At 42.1% G+C, this 20,000-nt stretch overlaps 3 protein-coding genes across 4 annotated transcripts in view; 1 reads left to right on the forward strand and 2 right to left on the reverse strand.

The window, feature by feature from the left end:
* rmc1 (regulator of MON1-CCZ1) overlaps positions 1-2,321 on the reverse strand; it is a 10,931-nt gene extending 8,610 nt beyond the window's left edge. The window contains exons 1-5 of one of the 2 annotated variants that reach the window (XM_034560104.1): positions 1,995-2,320; positions 941-1,017; positions 730-814; positions 545-601; positions 55-141 (exon numbers count right to left, since the gene is read on the reverse strand). In XM_034560104.1, coding sequence (XP_034415995.1) covers positions 55-141; positions 545-601; positions 730-814; positions 941-1,017; positions 1,995-2,186 — 498 coding nt within the window. In that variant the 5' untranslated portion in view covers positions 2,187-2,320. Of the gene's footprint in view, positions 1-54; positions 142-544; positions 602-729; positions 815-940; positions 1,018-1,994 lie in introns of both variants that reach the window. The other variant, XM_034560105.1, reaches the window with a different exon arrangement.
* An 832-nt stretch (positions 2,322-3,153) lies between these two features.
* On the reverse strand, positions 3,154-14,290 carry riok3 (RIO kinase 3 (yeast)). Its single transcript, XM_034560108.1, has 13 exons — positions 14,040-14,290; positions 13,359-13,474; positions 13,013-13,158; positions 12,818-12,925; positions 11,906-12,015; positions 11,412-11,555; positions 11,198-11,325; positions 9,306-9,488; positions 8,756-8,915; positions 5,963-6,043; positions 5,773-5,862; positions 4,559-4,672; positions 3,154-4,022 (listed from the first exon to the last, which is right to left on the reverse strand). Exons 1-13 carry the CDS (start codon positions 14,067-14,069, stop codon positions 3,909-3,911), a joined length of 1,524 nt encoding a protein of 507 aa, XP_034415999.1. The 5' UTR covers positions 14,070-14,290; the 3' UTR covers positions 3,154-3,908.
* The window catches only part of LOC117749520 (clavesin-1-like), a 10,776-nt gene continuing 5,057 nt past the window's right edge, over positions 14,282-20,000 (forward strand). Inside the window, exons 1-5 of the mRNA XM_034560133.1 lie at positions 14,282-14,392; positions 15,454-15,588; positions 15,740-15,809; positions 17,024-17,700; positions 18,488-18,658. Of these exons, the coding sequence (XP_034416024.1) occupies positions 17,602-17,700; positions 18,488-18,658 (270 nt within the window). The 5' untranslated portion in view covers positions 14,282-14,392; positions 15,454-15,588; positions 15,740-15,809; positions 17,024-17,601. The remainder of the gene's footprint in view (positions 14,393-15,453; positions 15,589-15,739; positions 15,810-17,023; positions 17,701-18,487; positions 18,659-20,000) is intronic.

Genomic DNA, 20,000 nt, shown 5'->3' on the forward strand with positions numbered 1-20,000 from the left:
ATGACCGGTGAAATGTGAACTGGTTTGAGTGGTTTCGCAGTGGAAGCGAGTCACCTGGTAGAACTCGATCCCCTGGTCGGTGATGAAGACGAGCTCGTTCCAGCTGGTCCAACAGAACCCCAAAACACTCGCGTTCTTCGTCTGCACGACGACAACAACAACAACAACAACGACGCACACGCAGTTTATTTATTTCAAAGAAAATAAACTATTTTAATTCATATTCTTTATCGTTGTTACTTTTAAACTCTTTTTCTTATATGACAATTTGTTTTAACATGGAAGAAATAATAAAGATATATATATAGATATAGATATAAATATATACAAATACATATAATATATATAAATATGAATAAATACAAATATATATAAACATAAATTAAAAAAATACATATAAATAAAATATGTAAAGATATAGTATATAAATAAATATATAAAATTATAGATAGATATGTACAAATATACATATAAATATATATACACACACAGTATAAATATACATATATATACGTATATAAAGAGACAGAATATGATGGGATACCTTGCATTCCTGGGTGAACTCTGTGTGCGGATAGTCGGGTATAAAGTTGATAAAATCCTGCAGAAGAACGTTAGATCAGTAGTTTAGGCCAGTTTGTCCTCAGATAGCCACACGGATATTATTATTATCATTATAATTATTATTATATAATGATATTAACGATCATGAAACCTCCGCTGACTCACCACAGACTTCAAGGTCCTCTGAACCGCTAAGATCTTGTTCCCGATGGAGAACTTGATGCACTTCACTTCTCCTCTGTCGTCCATTCTGTGGAGGACGACGTCACAATCATTACTCGCGGTTATTGATCGGCACATTTCACGGCAGATTGACCATAAAACCCCTGAACGTCATTGAACGCATCACGGATGTTTCCTGCACAGGCGAATGTACCTGAACGCAACGCTGCTCTTGTCGTCCGGGCCTTTGACCACCACACCTGTGGCTCCCCCTGAACGCACCGCGAACACCTGCAGCCAACGAAACAGGAAGTACACAAAACATCAGGATACTTTACAGTGTAGGATTAATACTTTACATGTGGGATTAGTACTTTACAGTGTGGGATTAGTAATGTGGGATTAGTACTTTACATGTGGGATTAGTACTTTACATGTGGGATTAGTACTTTACAGTGTGGGATTAGTACTTTACATGTGGTATTAGTACTTTACATGTAGTATTAGTACTTTACAGTGTGGGATTAATACTTTACAGTGTGGGATTAGTAATTTACATGTGGTATTAGTACTTTACATGTGGTATTAGTACTTTACATGTGGAATTAGTACTTTACATGTGGTATTAGTACTTTACATGTGGAATTAGTACTTTACATGTGGTATTAGTACTTTACATGTGGTATTAGTACTTTACAGTGTGGGATTAGTACTTTACATGTGGTATTAGTACTTTACATGTAGTATTAGTACTTTACAGTGTGGGATTAATACTTTACAGTGTGGGATTAGTAATTTACATGTGGTATTAGTACTTTACATGTGGTATTAGTACTTTACATGTGGAATTAGTACTTTACATGTGGTATTAGTACTTTACATGTAGTATTAGTACTTTACAGTGTGGGATTAATACTTTACAGTGTGGGATTAGTACTGTACATGTGGTATTAGTATTTTACAGTGTGGGATTAGTACTTATACTGTAATAAAGTACCTTACAGTGTGGTGTTAGTACTTATACTGTAATAAAGTACCTTACAGTGTGGTGTTAGTACTTATACTGTAATAAAGTACCTTACAGTGTGGTGTTAGTACTTATACTGTAATAAAGTACCTTACAGTGTGGTGTTAGTACTTATACTGTAATAAAGTACCTTACAGTGTGGTGTTAGTACTGTTATTCTAGAGACTATACAGAAACGATTTTGACACGACGACGTGATGACGTATGACGTATGACGTGATGACGAACCGGCTGCGCTCACCTGCTTGTTGGCCTCGTCGAAGAAGACGTTGTTGACGCTGGAGGCGTTTTCAAACTGCACCGGGTTCTCGCAGAGCTCCAGGTAGTGTTCCTCCCGGTCCAGGTAGTGTTCCTCCCGGTCCAGGTAGTGTTCCTCCCGGTCCGGTGGACGTTCCTCCCGGTCCAGGGGACGTTCCTCTCGGTCCTCACTCATGCTCACGGCCGGAAGTAGTCTTGTTGCGGTGGTTCTACCGTCAGTTCAGACTCCTGACGGAACACTAGCAGCAGAACCGATCACTTCAACGGACGTCCGTTACACTTCCGCGTTCCGGTTTGGCTCTTCAAAATAAAAGCGGAGAATATATATACCCGTTCATATACAAGGAATTTGCTTTGGTGAATTGGTGCAACAAAAAAAGTGTAAATTGCTGTTTCATTTGACTTCCCATCCAATAAAAGCACATATTATTATGTATTATAATTAAACATATTTCCACATCCTACTAATATATTTATCTTAACATACTATTGTATTGTTTGTTTGTTTATCATATTTTATGTTAAATGTAGTTACTTTTATTTCTAAATTATGCCTTATGATATTTCACATTTATTGTTATGCACCAATTAACAAGCCAAATTAATTTCATGTGCAAACGTACTTCCGATTAATAAATGGCATTTATAATATATTTTTTGTTACATAATAGACATGCTAAATTAGACATTTTACAGCTTTAACTTGATTATTTATCCATCGTTAATTCTATATTCTTTTATTATATAGGCAAGATAAATAAAGCATCAACAAATGTTTGTTTGTGCATTTTTATCTATTTCTCAAATGCACATTTATTCATTAAACTCAAACTGTTATAATTTTGTATACTACTCTTATTCTGAAGGAGTCAGATCGGAAGTCAGTTTGTTTTGCTGCTCGCAGTCATGTGATGGTCTGGGAGTCATGTGATGGTCTGAGGTCACGTGATTGAGAGAAACATTAGATTATATATTGTTATAGATAGAACAAACTCGTGTTTAACTGACATTATATTATAATATAAAAAGAAATAAAAAGTTTTAATGTTCACCTTTTAATGTCACATCTTATTCATTAGAATAAATCCAGAAACATTCATATTTTAATCCGTTAAGATTAAAAACACACCAGTTTTTCAGAATTAAAGCCACAATCAGTTTTATTTTCCTGTTTTTCCTTCAACGACACAAAGAGATGACTTTTAATTTTCTTGCATTTTTTTCTTCTGCGCTTCAATTTCAAGAGTTACCGAAACATTTAATAACTCCTTTCTGCTTCCAGACAGCCGTGACCTTTGACCCCCCCCGACCAACTTCTATTTCCCTTCCAATAGATTTTAGGAGAGCAAAATAATATTATTAATAAGTTAGACCTGTACGTTGAAACAGAACGACTTTAATCATTCATTTTAATTGTCTGATTTAATGGAGTCATAACATGTTTTAATCCCTTAATAACTATTCTTTGAAAATAATAATAATATTATTACAATGTTATTTTTATAAATTGTATTATTATTATTGTTACTATTATACAATAATAATATTATGTAATATAAACTTAAAATATTGATATTATAATATAATAATGAATATATCAGTTTCTTATCAAACGACCCTCTGAGCAGCGCCGTCGTCCTCTTCTCGCAGCCGGAGGACGGGAGTCGCGTCTCGGCTTCAGAAACACTCGGCGCCGCCTCTCGGGACGCTCTGAAGCTCCTCCCCCCTGCAGCCAGGAGGCGGAGCTCCGTCGGCCTGTTTTAAAGGGAGCAGTTGGTGGGTGGTTGAAGGAGGAGGAGCCTCCTCCATTCGTCTCCTCTTTTACAGCTTGTTTTCAACACGGGGGGTCGTGAAGAGAGAGAGAGCCGGGAGGGGGGGTGAAGAAGGGGGGGCGGGGTTAGTCATCAGAGTCGGGTTGTAATGGAGGACCGACGTCTTCACAGGAGGCCGGAAACGTTTTCTTCCCTCGACGCTGCACGTGATCCTCGTTCCTCTTCTCCAACGCCTCGATCTGAGGGAGGGAGGGGGGGGGGGGAGAGGGAGAGAGAGGGGGGGGGGAGAGGGAGAGGGGGGGGGGGGGGGGGGGGGGAGAGGGAGAGGGGGGGGGAGTACGTCTCATTTAAAATCTCTCCTCAGATAATCTGTTTACTTTAGATTGTGTTAAAGACATTCTGAGACCAGCAGTCATGTGTTTAGTGTTGGATAATTGTGTTTTTGTCATTTTAATGATTTATGTCTCTGTAGAACTGTTTTAGTTCTACTTTTAGTCCTGATGGTTCTGGACTTTTATTTTGAAAAACGAGACCACAAAGATGTGACAGAATGTCCAGAATAACAACATCTCAGTCACCTTTAAGGAACACTAGAGGGCTGTGTGTGTGTGTGTGTGTGTGTGTGTGTGTCTGTGTGTGTGTGTGTGTCTGTGTGTGTGTGTGTGTGTGTGTGTGTCTGTGTGTCTGTGTGTGTGTGTGTGTGTGTGTGTCTGTGTGTGTGTGTGTGTCTGTGTGTGTGTGTGTGTCTGTGTGTCTGTGTGTCTGTGTGTCAGACCTCAGCCATGAACTCGGCCTCCTCTTCTTCACCAACAGGGATGTTCAGGCCGCTCACGAGGTTGAAGAGCTCGTAGACGCTCATGGCCTCACTCACTCCTCTCTTCTGGAAGAACTGAGACCAAACACGTTTAAATAAAGACGTTTAAATAAAGACGTTCAAATAAAGACGGTCAAATAAAGACGGTCAAATAAAGACGTTTAAATAAAGACGTTTAAATAAAGACGTTCAAATAAAGACATTTAAATAAAGACGGTCAAATAAAGACGTTCAAATAAAGACGTTCAAATAAAGACGTTTAAATAAAGACGTTCAAATAAAGACGGTCAAATAAAGACGTTTAAATAAAGACGTTTAAATAAAGACGTTTAAATAAACACGTTTAAATAAACACGGTCAATTAAAGACGTTTAAATAAAGACGTTTAAATAAAGACGTTTAAATAAAGACGTTCAAATAAAGACGTTTAAATAAAGACGGTCAAATAAAGACGTTTAAATAAAGACGTTTAAATAAAGACGTTTAAATAAAGACGTTCAAATAAAGACATTTAAATAAAGACGGTCAAATAAAGACATTTAAATAAAGACGTTCAAATAAAGACATTTAAATAAAGACGTTTAAATAAAGACGTTCAAATAAAGACGGTCAAATAAAGACGGTCAAATAAAGACGTTTAAATAAAGACGTTTAAATAAAGACGTTCAAATAAAGACGTTCAAATAAAGACGTTCAAATAAAGACGTTTAAATAAACACGCTTAAATAAAGACGGTCACATAAAGACGTTTAAATAAAGACGTTCAAATAAAGACGTTCAAATAAAGACGTTTAAATAAAGACGTTTAAATAAAGACGTTTAAATAAAGACGTTCAAATAAAGACGGTCAAAGAAAGACGTTTAAATAAAGACGTTTAAATAAACACGCTTAAATAAAGACGGTCACATAAAGACGTTTAAATAAAGACGTTCAAATAAAGACGTTCAAATAAAGACGTTTAAATAAAGACGTTTGAATATATATAAAATAATATTGAATATATAAAATAAACTGAATTGAAAAATTAGCGCGGCGAATCAATTAAATTACAAACAGACTTTATTTTTGCTGAATCTAAACAAGACATTTCAATTCCCACTAAATAGAAAAGATGATTAAATAAACTTTATGCGTTTTCATGATGTGTTCACAGTTGAAGTTTAACTTCCGTTACCGTGGAAACGTTCCTGCAGTCCCTGAAGAGGAACTCCAGGGCGTGAGGGTGCGTGGGCTCCACGGACTGACTCACATCAATCAGCCACACCTGCAACATAACAATATAATTAAAGAAAGGCAGAGGAGTTAAAAGGAGGACGCGTGGAAGGAAAGGAAGCAGGAACCAAGTGGACATCTCCATGTGCTACCTTTCCTTCGTGCCACAGCATGTTGTATTCACTGAGGTCAGCGTGAACCAGGTTACACTCCTGATACAGCTGCTGCATCACCTGCAGACAGACAGGCAGAGAGAGAGACAGGCAGGCAGAGAGAGAGAGAGACAGAGAGAGAGACAGGCAGAGAGAGAGACAGGCAGAGAGAGAGAGAGACAGAGAGAGAGAGACAGAGAGAGAGAGACAGGCAGAAAGAGAGAGACAGGCAGAGAGAGAGACAGGCAGGCAGAGAGAGAGAGAGACAGAGAGAGAGAGAGACAGACAGGCAGAGAGAGAGACAGGGAGAGACAGGCAGGCAGAGAGAGAGACAGAGAGAGAGAGAGACAGACAGGCAGAGAGAGAGACAGGGAGAGACAGGCAGGCAGAGAGAGAGACAGAGAGAGAGAGACAGAGAGAGACAGACAGGCAGAGAGAGAGACAGAGAGAGAGAGACAGAGAGAGACAGACAGGCAGAGAGAGAGACAGAGAGAGACAGACAGGCAGAGAGAGAGACAGAGAGAGAGAGACAGGCAGAAAGAGAGAGAGACAGACAGGCAGAGAGAGAGACAGGGAGAGACAGGCAGGCAGAGAGAGAGACAGAGAGAGAGACAGAGAGAGAGACAGGCAGGCAGAGAGAGAGACAGAGAGAGACAGGCAGGCAGAGAGAGAGAGACAGAGAGAGAGAGAGACAGAGAGAGACAGGCAGGCAGAGAGAGAGAGAGAGAGACAGACAGGCAGGCAGAGAGAGACAGAGAGAGAGACAGGCAGGCAGAGAGAGAGAGAGAGACAGAGACAGAGAGAGACAGAGAGAGACAGGCAGGCAGAGAGAGAGACAGAGAGAGAGAGACAGAGACAGAGAGAGACAGAGAGAGACAGGCAGGCAGAGAGAGAGAGAGGCAGAGAGAGAGAGAGAGAGACAGACAGACAGACAGGCAGAGAGAGAGACAGAGAGAGAGACAGGCAGGCAGAGAGAGACAGAGAGAGAGACAGGCAGGCAGAGAGAGAGAGAGACAGGCAGAGAGAGAGACAGAGAGAGAGACAGAGAGAGAGACAGAGAGAGAGAGACAGACAGGCAGAGAGAGAGACAGAGACAGACAGAGAGAGAGAGAGACAGACAGGCAGAGAGAGAGACAGAGACAGACAGAGAGAGAGAGAGACAGAGAGAGACAGAGAGAGAGAGAGACAGACAGGCAGAGAGAGAGAGATTATTGTCGCTCTAATGATATTGAAACGTGTGTAACCTAATTTAATGTTGATTAAATTACTATAAAGTTAAATAAATCAAAACAATCGACTCTAAATGGAGAACCACTTTGCATGAGTACGTCTTTGAGTCTGCAGTACTCTGCAGTACTCTGTGCAGTACTCTGCAGTACTCTGCAGTACTCTGCGCAGTACTCTGCGCAGTACTCTGTGCAGTACTCTGTGCAGTACTCTGCAGTACTTGCTGTGCAGTACTCTGCAGTACTCTGCAGTACTTGCTGTGCAGTACTCTGCAGTACTCTGTGCAGTACTCTGCAGTACTTGCTGTGCAGTACTCTGCAGTACTCTGTGCAGTACTCTGTGCAGTACTCTGTGCAGTACTCTGCAGTACTCTGCAGTACTCTGCAGTACTCTGCAGTACTTGTTGTGCAGTACTCTGCAGTACTTGCTGTGCAGTACTCTGCAGTACTCTGCAGTACTTGTTGTGCAGTACTCTGCAGTACTCTGCAGTACTCTGTGCAGTACTCTGCAGTACTTGTTGTGCAGTACTCTGCAGTACTTGTTGTGCAGTACTCTGCAGTACTCTGTGCAGTACTCTGCAGTACTCTGCAGTACTTGTTGTGCAGTACTCTGCAGTACTCTGCAGTACTTGTTGTGCAGTACTCTGCAGTACTCTGCAGTACTCTGTGCAGTACTCTGCAGTACTCTGCGCAGTACTCTGCAGTACTTGCTGTGCAGTACTCTGCAGTACTTGTTGTGCAGTACTCTGCAGTACTCTGCAGTACTTGTTGTGCAGTACTCTGCAGTACTCTGCAGTACTCTGCAGTACTCTGTGCAGTACTCTGTGCAGTACTCTGTGCAGTACTTGCTGTGCAGTACTCTGCAGTACTCTGCAGTACTCTGCAGTACTCTGTGCAGTACTCTGTGCAGTACTTGCTGTGCAGTACTCTGCAGTACTCTGCAGTACTCTGCAGTACTTGCTGTGCAGTACTCTGTGCAGTACTCTGCAGTACTCTGCAGTACTCTGCAGTACTTGCTGTGCAGTACTCTGTGCAGTACTCTGCAGTACTCTGTGCAGTACTCTGCAGTACTGTGCAGTACTCTGCAGTACTTGTTGTGCAGTACTCTGCAGTACTCTGCAGTACTTGCTGTGCAGTACTCTGCAGTACTCTGCAGTACTGTGCAGTACTCTGCAGTACTCTGCAGTACTGTGCAGTACTCTGCAGTACTTGTTGTGCAGTACTCTGCAGTACTCTGCAGTACTCTGCAGTACTTGTTGTGCAGTACTCTGCAGTACTCTGCAGTACTCTGCAGTACTTGTTGTGCAGTACTCTGCAGTACTCTGCAGTACTTGTTGTGCAGTACTCTGCAGTACTTGCTGTGCAGTACTCTGTGCAGTACTCTGCAGTACTTGCTGTGCAGTACTCTCTGCAGTACTCTGCAGTACTCTGCAGTACTCTGCAGTACTTGCTGTGCAGTACTCTGCAGTACTCTGTGCAGTACTCTGCAGTACTCTGCAGTACTTGTTGCGCAGTACTCTGCAGTACTCTGCAGTACTCTGCAGTCCTTGCTGTGCAGCCTACGTACGTGGAGGACCTGGTAGAAGGCGGTCTTCATGTCCTCGGAGCCCAGGAGCACGTCTTTGAGCTTGGGAGCAGGAACGTGGTCTTTACCGATGAAGGACATCACCAGGATGTGCTTCTTCAGGAGCACCACCTCAGGACACGGGATCTCTGCCTTCCTCATCCTGAAGACCACAAGCACCACGTCAACACCCTGGACCTCAAATACACGTTTACTTTAAACAGATTGTAATAAAAACATTACATTCTGAGCTCCTCAGTGAAACTATGACGTCATGTGACAACAACACTCATATTGAGATAGAGAGATATATATATATATATATATATATATATATATATATATATAGATAGATAATAATTTTAAAAAAAGAATTGTAAATTAGAAAAAGTCTTTCTTTCCATATGATTTATGTCCCAATAACTGTGTAATTCTTCACTAAAGACGCGTTCTAGTTCTCTACATCTCGTCGTGATGGTTCCGTTTCCACAGAGGAGCAGGGCTTTTATTTTGAAAAGCAAAGACCAAAGAGCAGCAGGGGGGGGGCGTGTACCTGGTCAGGTTGTGCATCTCCTTCTCGGCCCACAGCCGGATGACCTTCCTCGGGTTCAGCTTGCTGAAGCGGTCGATGAAGCGGTAGTCGTCTTTGATGTAGCGGTCGCGGTTCTTGAACTCGTTGAGCGTCGTCTTGAAGACCTTCAGCACCACTTCGTCCGGAACGGGCTGCTCCTCCAGGCTGAAACGCCGGCCAATCAGACGGGGTTTTAAAGAAGGGCCGATTGTCTCTGCGTCAACAATGCATCAAATACCAGAGAAGAAGAAGAAGAACGTTCTGAGCACGTGCAGTGAGCTTGTTTTCCTTTTGACGGAAGTAAACTTCAAAACACAAACAATAGGAGCTTTTTAAATTTAAGTTTGTATATGTTTACGTCCACCGTTTAGACACCGTATGTCTTAGACCTGTCAATCACCGTGTAGCCCCGCCCTAAAGCATACCCTGCTTTATGGTCTGTTTGACTCTAAATGACCATAATTTCCATAAAGGAGTCGCCCCCTGGTGGTCAGGAGAGAGAATGCAGCTTTAACACATGAAGCATAGACTTCTATACAACCAGAGGAGTCGCCCCCTGGTGGTCAGGAGAGAGAATGCAGCTTTAACACATGAAGCATAGACTTCTATACAACCAGAGGAGTCGCCCCCTGGTGGTCAGTAGAGAGAATGCAGCTTTAACACATGAAGCATAGACTTCTATACAACCAGAGGAGTCGCCCCCTGGTGGTCAGGAGAGAGAATGCAGCTTTAATACATGAAGCATAGACTTCTATACAACCAGAGGAGTCGCCCTCTGGTGGTCAGGAGAGAGAATGCAGCTTTAACACATGAAGCATAGACTTCTATACAACCAGAGGAGTCGCCCCTGGTGGTCAGGAGAGAGAATGCAGCTTTAACACATGAAGCATAGACTTCTATACAACCAGAGGAGTCGCCCCCTGGTGGTCAATAGAGAGAATGCAGCTTTAACACATGAAGCATAGACTTCTATACAACCAGAGGAGTCGCCCCCTGGTGGTCAGGAGAGAGAATGCAGCTTTAATACATGAAGCATAGACTTCTATACAACCAGAGGAGTCGCCCCCTGGTGGTCAGGAGAGAGAATGCAGCTTTAACACATGAAGCATAGACTTCTATACAACCAGAGGAGTCGCCCCCTGGTGGTCAGGAGAGAGAATGCAGCTTTAACACATGAAGCATAGACTTCTATACAACCAGAGGAGTCGCCCCCTGGTGGTCAGGAGAGAGAATGCAGCTTTAACACATGAAGCATAGACTTCTATACAACCAGAGGAGTCGCCCCCTGGTGGTCAGTAGAGAGAATGCAGCTTTAACACATGAAGCATTGACTTCTATACAACCAGAGGAGTCGCCCCCTGGTGGTCAGGAGAGAGAATGCAGCTTTAATACATGAAGCATAGACTTCTATACAACCAGAGGAGTCGCCCCCTGGTGGTCAGGAGAGAGAATGCAGCTTTAACACATGAAGCATAGACTTCTATACAACCAGAGGAGTCGCCCCCTGGTGGTCAGTAGAGAGAATGCAGCTTTAACACATGAAGCATAGACTTCTATACAACCAGAGGAGTCGCGCCCTGGTGGTCAGGAGAGAGAATGCAGCTTTAACACATGAAGCATAGACTTCTATACAACCAGAGGAGTCGCCCCCTGGTGGTCAGGAGAGAGAATGCAGCTTTAACACATGAAGCATAGACTTCTATACAACCAGAGGAGTCGCCCCCTGGTGGTCAGGAGAGAGAATGCAGCTTTAACACATGAAGCATAGACTTCTATACAACCAGAGGAGTCGCCCCATGGTGGTCAGGAGAGAGAATGCAGCTTTAACACACGAAGCATAGACTTCTATACAACCAGAGGAGTCGCCCACCCACCTTCCTCCGTTGGCGTGGAACACGACCGACTCCTTTCCGGTGCTGATGCAGCCGTTGATGTTCTCCAGAACGCCGGCGTTCACCATTTTGTACATCAGCAGACGAGTGCGAGGGTCCACCGCTTGTTCCTGAAGAGGAAGAGAGAAACATTTTACAATGTCGATAATAATAGAGTGTCTAGACTTGAATGAAATAAACGTGTATTTCTACGTACGGCCGTGGAGTGCTCCTTCTTCTCGTGCAGTCTGGCGCTGCGTCTCTGCTCGCTGTTGCAGTGCTGCTTCAGGGAGTTAAACACCTGGTTGGACAACTTCAGGTCCATCCCCATCCCGTCCCCCACGTGGACCTCTGGAGCAAACTGCAGGACGGAAATAAAATCTCTCACGTTCTCCTCCAATATTCATATAAAACATGTGATCAGTAGAACATGTGATCATGACGTTTCTCTGGTCTCTGGTCATGTGACTTTGTTAACAACCAATCAGTGTTCAGACCAACAGGAGGCGAGCTAGTAACGTTAGCAGCACCGCTAACGGAGAACCAGCGGAGGTTCACTTCAGTTACATGATGGTGCGTTCAGGCTCTGCTCAGTGAACACGAGTAGACATGAAGATATAAAACCTTATAAATGTCTATAACAAAGTAAAAGCATAACATGTAGTATTTCTGATGATCTATATCTGTTAATATCTCCTAATCAATACTGACGTTGTCCATGCGCGCCGTGTTCTTGCGTCCGCAGGTCACCGCGTCGTGTTTCGTGGTGATGTTCTTCCCTTTGCCGGTGAAACCTTTCCTCGGTGTCGTCTGAGGCTTTTCTGCAGGAATCGAACACAGAAACACGAACCGCCTCAGAGCCGCTGTGATCAATAAGACCTGGACCGACACTTAGAGCTTTAACACAAACAAATATTACTCTTTTACAAGAGAAAGGAATATTGTTTTAGCACTTTAGGCGGGACAAAAAAAACAGGAACACCTCAACAAGTACAAAAATTATATATATATATTATATAATATTATATATTAATATAATATTATTTATTATATATATATAATTTATATATTATATAATTATTATTACTTGTGAGGTATTCCTGTTATATTATATTATATTATATATATTATATGAAATGATAAAATACCTATTTTATCATTTTATTTATAAATATATATTTTTTATAATTTTGTTGCAGATTTAACAAAACATTTAATTATATTTAATTGCTATATCATTTATCACTTGTTTTATTGTATTTCAGTTGCAAAATGTTTTCCTATTATATTTATTTATTGTTATTTCATGACGTTTTACTTCTTTATTTTTCCTTTTTATCATTTTATCGTCTCACGAGTTTCAGTTCATACACAAACTCTAACTAGACGAAAAATATAAATATTTTTACGTGGGAATAAAAAAAGAAAATAAATAACATTTAAAAATGTTTAAAAAGTTGTCAAAAAATTATATATATATATATATAATAATTTGTTTTAATGTGGGATTGATTAAAAAAAGAAATAGAAATGAAAATATGAAATGTGCGTTAGGAATAAAGTTGAATTGATTAATTGCTGATTGCAGCTTGAGGCGTTCCTGTTATTTTGTCCACCCCTCACCAGCTCTGTAGGGGTCGTGTCTCGTGTCCTGCCAGTCCACCTCGTCCTCCGAGCTGTCGCTGTCTTCGTACGGATGGACCATGCGGTAGTTCTCAAAGGAGATGGACACTGGACACAAGACAGGTGGATCAGTGAGCTCACCTGTCAGGACGGACTCCTCCTCCTCCTCCTCCTCCTCCTCCTCCTCCTCCTCACCTTTGCTGTCCCCGTTGAACTTCTTCTCCTCCCGAAGGAGCTGGTCGTCAAACTCTCGGTCAAACTGCATCTGAAGCATCTTAGCCAGCATCAAGTCGCTGGTCGTCTCCGAGGAGTCGTCTGACGGGAGGAGGTCTGCTGAGGGGCTGAGGGAGGGGGAGGTGGAGAGAGGAGAGGAGGAGGTGGAGGAGGAGGAGGAGGTGGAGAGAGGAGAGGAGGTGGAGAGAGGAGAAACAGGGAGGGAGACAGGCAGATAGAGACAGGTTGTTTACTAGAAAACAACTACAAAGTACTGTCACACACACACACACACACACACACACACACACACACACACACACACTACCCAGTGAGGGGGGGGGGGGCCTTGTTTTCCTCCTCCAGTTGTGTCGCCAGCTGTTCGCTCATCACTTCAGTCAGAGAGCAGCTCCGAGGCTCCGGGGCCACCGGACCCCACGGACTCTGTTTAACACATTATATTATTAATAAAACATAGTTAAACTAGTTTAAATCAACTCTGTTTAACACATTATATTATTATCAATAAAACAGTCCTGGGGGGGTCAGGGTTTGAGGCCCTGGGTGGGGGGTTAGGGTTTGAGGACCTGGGTGGGGGGTCAGGGTTTGAGGACCCTGGGTGGGGGGTTAGGGTTTGAGGACCTGGGTGGGGGGTCAGGGTTTGAGGACCCTGGGTGGGGGGGTCAGGGTTTGAGGCCCTGGGGGGGGGGGGGGTCAGGGTTTGAGGACCTGGAGCTTGGACAGAGACATGTTTAGACATGTCTGCGCTAAACCACGCCCCCTCGCGTTTCCAGGGCCACGCCCACACTATTTAGGAGACGGAATTATTCACTGACGTCACGGAGAAAACACAACTATTATTCTAATTAATTTAATTAAAACAATTTAAAAACCCAGGAAAGAAAACCCGGAAGTGAATCGACACCCGGAGTGTTTAACGTTATATAAAAGTAAAAGTACTTAGGCTAACTTAAGGTCGTGACGTCATCGCGTACGCGGAGGCTCTCACCTTGAAGACCCCCACTACCGATTGATCCATGATCACCGCGATGCCGGTGGATCGATCCTTTCCCCGAAGAGTGACCGGTGACCAGCAGCTTCGACTCAACGACGAGCTCTCGCGACGCCACACCGGCACGCGCCCCGCGGGTTGAGCGTCGTTGGGAGTCGGTAACGGCCGTAGTTCGGTTACTGGGACGGTTACAGGGCGCTGGAGGGGCTTCTGAGAGGAGGTTCACACGGCGGACCTCTGCCCAAGCGGAAACACGTCATCGCGTATGGAGGGATACTGTACGCCTTCAAAATAAAAGCCCGTACGTTAGCGAGAGATAGATAGAGCTACAGCAGCATTTATATATACAGGTAAGCAATAACATATTTAAAGAAAATGCACAATATATATAATATACTATGACATATATCACTATACATGAACAAATAAAATAATCATTTAAATAAAATGAATGAAATGTATTAAGCATGTATAAATACATAATGCATACATAAAATATGACTACAACATATGTCAATATACGTGAAACTATATTATAATAGTAATTTAAATAAAATTAATTAAATGTATTATGTATAAGCATGAATAGAAAATAAATGAATGTGATGTAACAATATTAAATAAATACAATTATTATTTATATTGTGTTTAACAGACTCTTTTAGCATAAAAAATATATATTTGCGCATACCCGCGTGCGCGTACAACCGACGATTTGTCCAGGTTTACTCGTGAACGCGCATGGCCGTCAGCCTCTCGCACAGACAGGAGCGTGCAGGTAGGTCAAATCAGAGTGTTGACAGAAGGACGACCGGAAACGAGTAGAATGAGACTTCAAAATATAAGCGTAGAATTTGTGGGCCACAAATATATATATATATATATATATATATATATATATATATATATATGTATGTATGTATATACATTTATATTAAAAAAATATGTATATAAAAATATTTGTAAATATATAACATTTTAAAATGTAAAAGATACAATACATATATAATAAAAATATCCCCAGAACAATTTATTTCAACACCCTTTGCACATCTTCTCTTATTAAAATACACATGCCACTTTTATTTTATAATATATCCTTGTTTTAAAGTACTGTTATCTGGTTGTTGTTGTTTACCATATTTATCTTTAAATGATGTCTCGATTATTGCACTATGCTTATTGTTTTTATTATGTTTTATTGTTTTATTAAACGTCTTTGTTTATTGTTCTGCACCTTTTCACTAGTCCAACGATTCTGATTGTTGTGAAGCACTTTGATTAAAGCAAAAAATTCACGAAATAAATCTTGCATTTATGTCTTTAACATCGTTGATGACTTGAGCAATTACAAAAATCCAACATTTCTTTTCTTTAAAAACCGGAAGTCTCCGCTCTTTTACTTTGAAAGCCCCGGCCGTTTGGGAGCATCCTGACGTCTTCTCGGAGCACAAAGTGAAAACGCATCTCCTCCTCGCGCGCTCCAAAGCCCCCACGGATCCACTGGGCCGGGCTCCTCTCACCTCTGACGCCTTCAGGGAAAACGGTTATTATTATTTTATTTTTTATTATCTTCCGGCGTGGTTTCCTTTTTTTTTTTTTTTTTTTTTTGCACGGAAATCTCTCTTTTTTTTGTTTTGTAAATTTATTAATTATTTTCTTTCGGTCCGCGGGATACCGATGGCCACCGTCCCCAGCATCAGCACCACCACCGGAGGGCCGTCGGGCCAGCCAGGACGGCCGGGATCCAACCAGCACACCTAGCAGGTCGGCTGCCTCCATCTTTCATGCTCCTCTATTTAAAAGGACCTGCGGGCAGCAGAGGCCCCTCCCACACGGGCTCACGTGTATATTATTATATATATCTGTGAGGACATTTGGAGCCGCAGACACATCACCAGGGTGACTTTTATCATTAAACTGTGTGTGTGTGTGTGTGTGTGTGTGTGTGTGTGTGTGTGTGTGTGTGTGTGTGTGTGTGTGTGTGTGTGTGTGTGTGTGTGTGTGTGTGTGTGTGTGTGTGTGTGTGTGTGTGTGTGTGTGTGTGTGTGTGTGTGTGTGTGTGTGTGTGTGTGTGTGTGTGTGTGTGTGTGTGTGTGTGTGTGTGTGTGTGTGTATTTTAAACATTTCCCTCCAATGAGACAACATAGTATTCTGTTGATGTTTGATCTCTGGAGCCCAGTGGGACCTTCAAGTGTCTCAGTGGACAGATGGGGGATGTGTGTGTGTGTGTGTGTGTGTGTGTGTGTGTGTGTGTGTGTGTGTGTGTGTGTGTGTGTGTGTGTGTGTGTGTGGGGTCATCAGAGATAAAGATAACCTTTATTGATCCCATTCATTAACATGAGGAACAGCAGCAGGTGTGTGATACATTGTAGCGATACAATAAATAACACTAATCCATATTATGAACGTGTATCGTATGCAAAATTAAGCAGATTAAAAAACAAAATGTGTCATTTTCATCGTATGGAGGACTTAAATACGTCAAATAAATGTGCAGGTATATTTTAAATTAAATCCATATTCAAAGAAATATGTATATAGAAAAATTAATAGATCGAATGTATTTATTTATTTGACAAATTATTACTTTTTTAAATTTATTTTCAAAGTATTTCACAATTATAATTTTCTTTGTACATTTATTTATGTACATGTATTATTTATTTCTCTATTTATTAATTTCCTTACATTTTTTTTAATTTGTGTTTTCATCTATTTCTGTATTTATTATATATGTAATATTTACCTCTGAGATGGAGTACAGCAAAAAGTACAATATTTACCTCTGAGATGTAGCGGATTAGAAGTATAAATACTCAAGTGAAGTATAAATACTCACGTAAAGTACAAATAGTACTTGGAGACTTTATTCCATTTAAAAGTAAAAGAAAAGTTCTACAATCTGCCAATAAAACACACATCACGTAAAAACACACAACCTCACTAAAGTATCTGTAACTTGTACTACTCTCTCTCAGCTGCCTGAACTGACCTTTGACCTCTGACCTTCGACCGGTGCAGAACAACAGGACTCGTCATCGTCGTCTTCATCATGACTGATCGAACCAGAATCTGAAAGATGACAGAGAGCCGGAGGAGGAGGGAGCCGAGAGACGCCGGACGGGAACACAACTAGGACAAAAAGGATGTGAACGGGACCTTTTGTTCTTCTTCATGTGCTGCTCATTAAACCACGCGTCAACGTAACAAACATTTCAACCCGGCACACAAACAAACAAACAAAAACAACTTCCGGCTTCCTCAGAAGAAACCCAGCGACGTGAGAGCAGGACGGCAGCGACGATCCACGCTCACCGACCGCCACGATTGTCTCTCGCTGACGGAAACCGGCGTTTTGTTTTTGTAAATACGGAGTTTAAAAATCAAAGGCAGCAAATGAGATTGTGTCCAATCGCGACAACGAAAACCAAACGGCGACTCCACGCGACTGTACGTCGAAAAACAACCGAACCGCACGTCGGAATAAAAGAAAACAACGAGCCGGTCCGAGGGACGTTTTTGGTCGTCGGGAATCGCAGCAGAGTGAGACCTCGCGATGACTCACCTCCACGCCGGCCTGAGCTCGGACACGACGGAGAAGGCTCGCCTGGAGCTGAACGAGAACCCCGACACGCTGCACCAGGACATCCAGCAGGTACGCGGCTGGTTAGCATGGCAACGGTGGCATGGCAACGGCGGCATGGCAACGGCGGCATGGCAACGGTAACCGGGGTCCCCGTAAACCACCAAACTGTACTTTCTATCGTGACTCACGGGCGCTTTGTTCTTCACGACTTTTAAGAACTCATGAATTCACGTAATTGTTTTTTCTTTTTGATTTATTTAGTGCTTTAAAAAAACAATCTGTTAAAAGCATCAAATTGCAGCCTGTGTAAATAGAATAGATGAATGACGTGTGTGTCATGTTGAAAGAGACACAAAATATGCAAATTTAATACATTTAAATAAATTTAATAAACATGATTTGGCTTAAATTGACAAGCAAAACAATAAAAGCATGTTGTTTTGTTGTTTGACGTAGGAGGAAATAGTAAAAATAAAATAATACATTTAAAATATATATATATAAACAATACAAATAAAAATATAAAACAATATTTAAAAAATAAATATATATAATTAATAATAAACATTAAAATAAAAAAAGCAAATATGAAAGTATAAAAAAAAGAATTATAAATATAAAAATACAAATGCTCATAAATTAATTCAAATTTGGTGCTTGAGTAAATATTTCGACGTGGGATTGATTTAATAATTACGTTTTTTTTTTTTTTTATTAATTTGAAATGAATCATTTTAAATAAAAATAAAAATAATAAGCAAAATAAAATGTTTAAAAATAACGCTCAGCTCCCCGATCGCTGTGATTGTCTTATTATTGTCTAATTGTCTAATTGTCTTCTGTCTTCTGATCGGAGGTGCGGGACATGATCGTGTCGCGGCCCGACATCGGTTTCCTGCGGACGGACGACGACTTCATCCTCCGCTTCCTGAGAGCCAGGAAGTTCGACCAGACGGAGACCTTCAGGCTGCTGGCCCAGTACTTCCAGTTCAGACAGCAGAACCTGGACATGTTCCAGAGCTTCAAGGTCGGTTCAAGGACACACAAGTGATCACAGATGTGTCCTTGTCAAGAGTCCTTTCCTCTGAAGGCTTAATGACGCTCAGAGAGGAGAATCCAACGTCCATGACTCCTCTCCTGTTTCCTTTCCTCTCGTCTCCTTGTATCCTCTCCTGTTTCCTTTCCTCTCGTCTCCTTGTATCCTCTCCTGTTTCCTTTCCTCTTGTCTCCTTGTATCCTCTCCTGTTTCCTTTCCTCTTGTCTCCTTGTATCCTCTCCTGTTTCCTTTCCTCTCGTCTCCTTGTATCCTCTCCTGTTTCCTTTCCTCTTGTCTCCTTGTATCCTCTCCTGTTTCCTTTCCTCTTGTCTCCTTGTATCCTCTCCTGTTTCCTTTCCTCTCCTTGTATCCTCTCCTGTTTTCTTTCCTCTTGTCGCCTTGTATCCTCTCCTGTTTCCTTTCCTCTTGTCTCCTTGTATCCTCTCCTGTTTCCTTTCCTCTCGTCTCCTTGTATCCTCTCCTGTTTTCTTTCCTCTCGTCGCCTTGTATCCTCTCCTGTTTCCTTTCCTCTCGACTCCTTGTATCCTCTCCTGTTTCCTTTCCTCTCGTCGCCTTGTATCCTCTCCTGTTTCCTTTCCTCTCGTCTCCTTGTATCCTCTCCTGTTTCCTTTCCTCTCGTCGCCTTGTATCCTCTCCTGTTTCCTTTCCTCTCGTCTCCTTGTATCCTCTCCTGTTTCCTTTCCTCTCGTCTCCTTGTATCCTCTCCTGTTTCCTTTCCTCTCGTCTCCTTGTATCCTCTCCTGTTTCCTTTCCTCTTGTCGCCTTGTATCCTCTCCTGTTTCCTTTCCTCTCTACTCCTTGTATCCTCTCCTGTTTCCTTTCCTCTCGACTCCTTGTATCCTCTCCTGTTTTCTTTCCTCTCGTCTCCTTGCATCCTCTCCTGTTTCCTTTCCTCTCGTCTCCTTGTATCCTCTCCTGTTTCCTTTCCTCTTGTCGCCTTGTATCCTCTCCTGTTTCCTTTCCTCTCGTCTCCTTGTATCCTCTCCTGTTTCCTTTCCTCTCGACTCCTTGTATCCTCTCCTGTTTTCTTTCCTCTCGTCTCCTTGCATCCTCTCCTGTTTCCTTTCCTCTTGTCGCCTTGTATCCTCTCCTGTTTCCTTTCCTCTCGACTCCTTGTATCCTCTCCTGTTTTCTTTCCTCTCGTCTCCTTGCATCCTCTCCTGTTTCCTTTCCTCTCGACTCCTTGTATCCTCTCCTGTTTCCTTTCCTCTCGTCTCCTTGTATCCTCTCCTGTTTTCTTTCCTCTCGTCTCCTTGTATCCTCTCCTGTTTCCTTTCCTCTCGTCTCCTTGTATCCTCTCCTGTTTTCTTTA

Source organism: Cyclopterus lumpus, chromosome 20 (assembly GCF_009769545.1).
Source record: "Cyclopterus lumpus isolate fCycLum1 chromosome 20, fCycLum1.pri, whole genome shotgun sequence".
In the NCBI taxonomy this organism is placed as follows: Eukaryota; Metazoa; Chordata; class Actinopteri; order Perciformes; family Cyclopteridae; genus Cyclopterus; species Cyclopterus lumpus.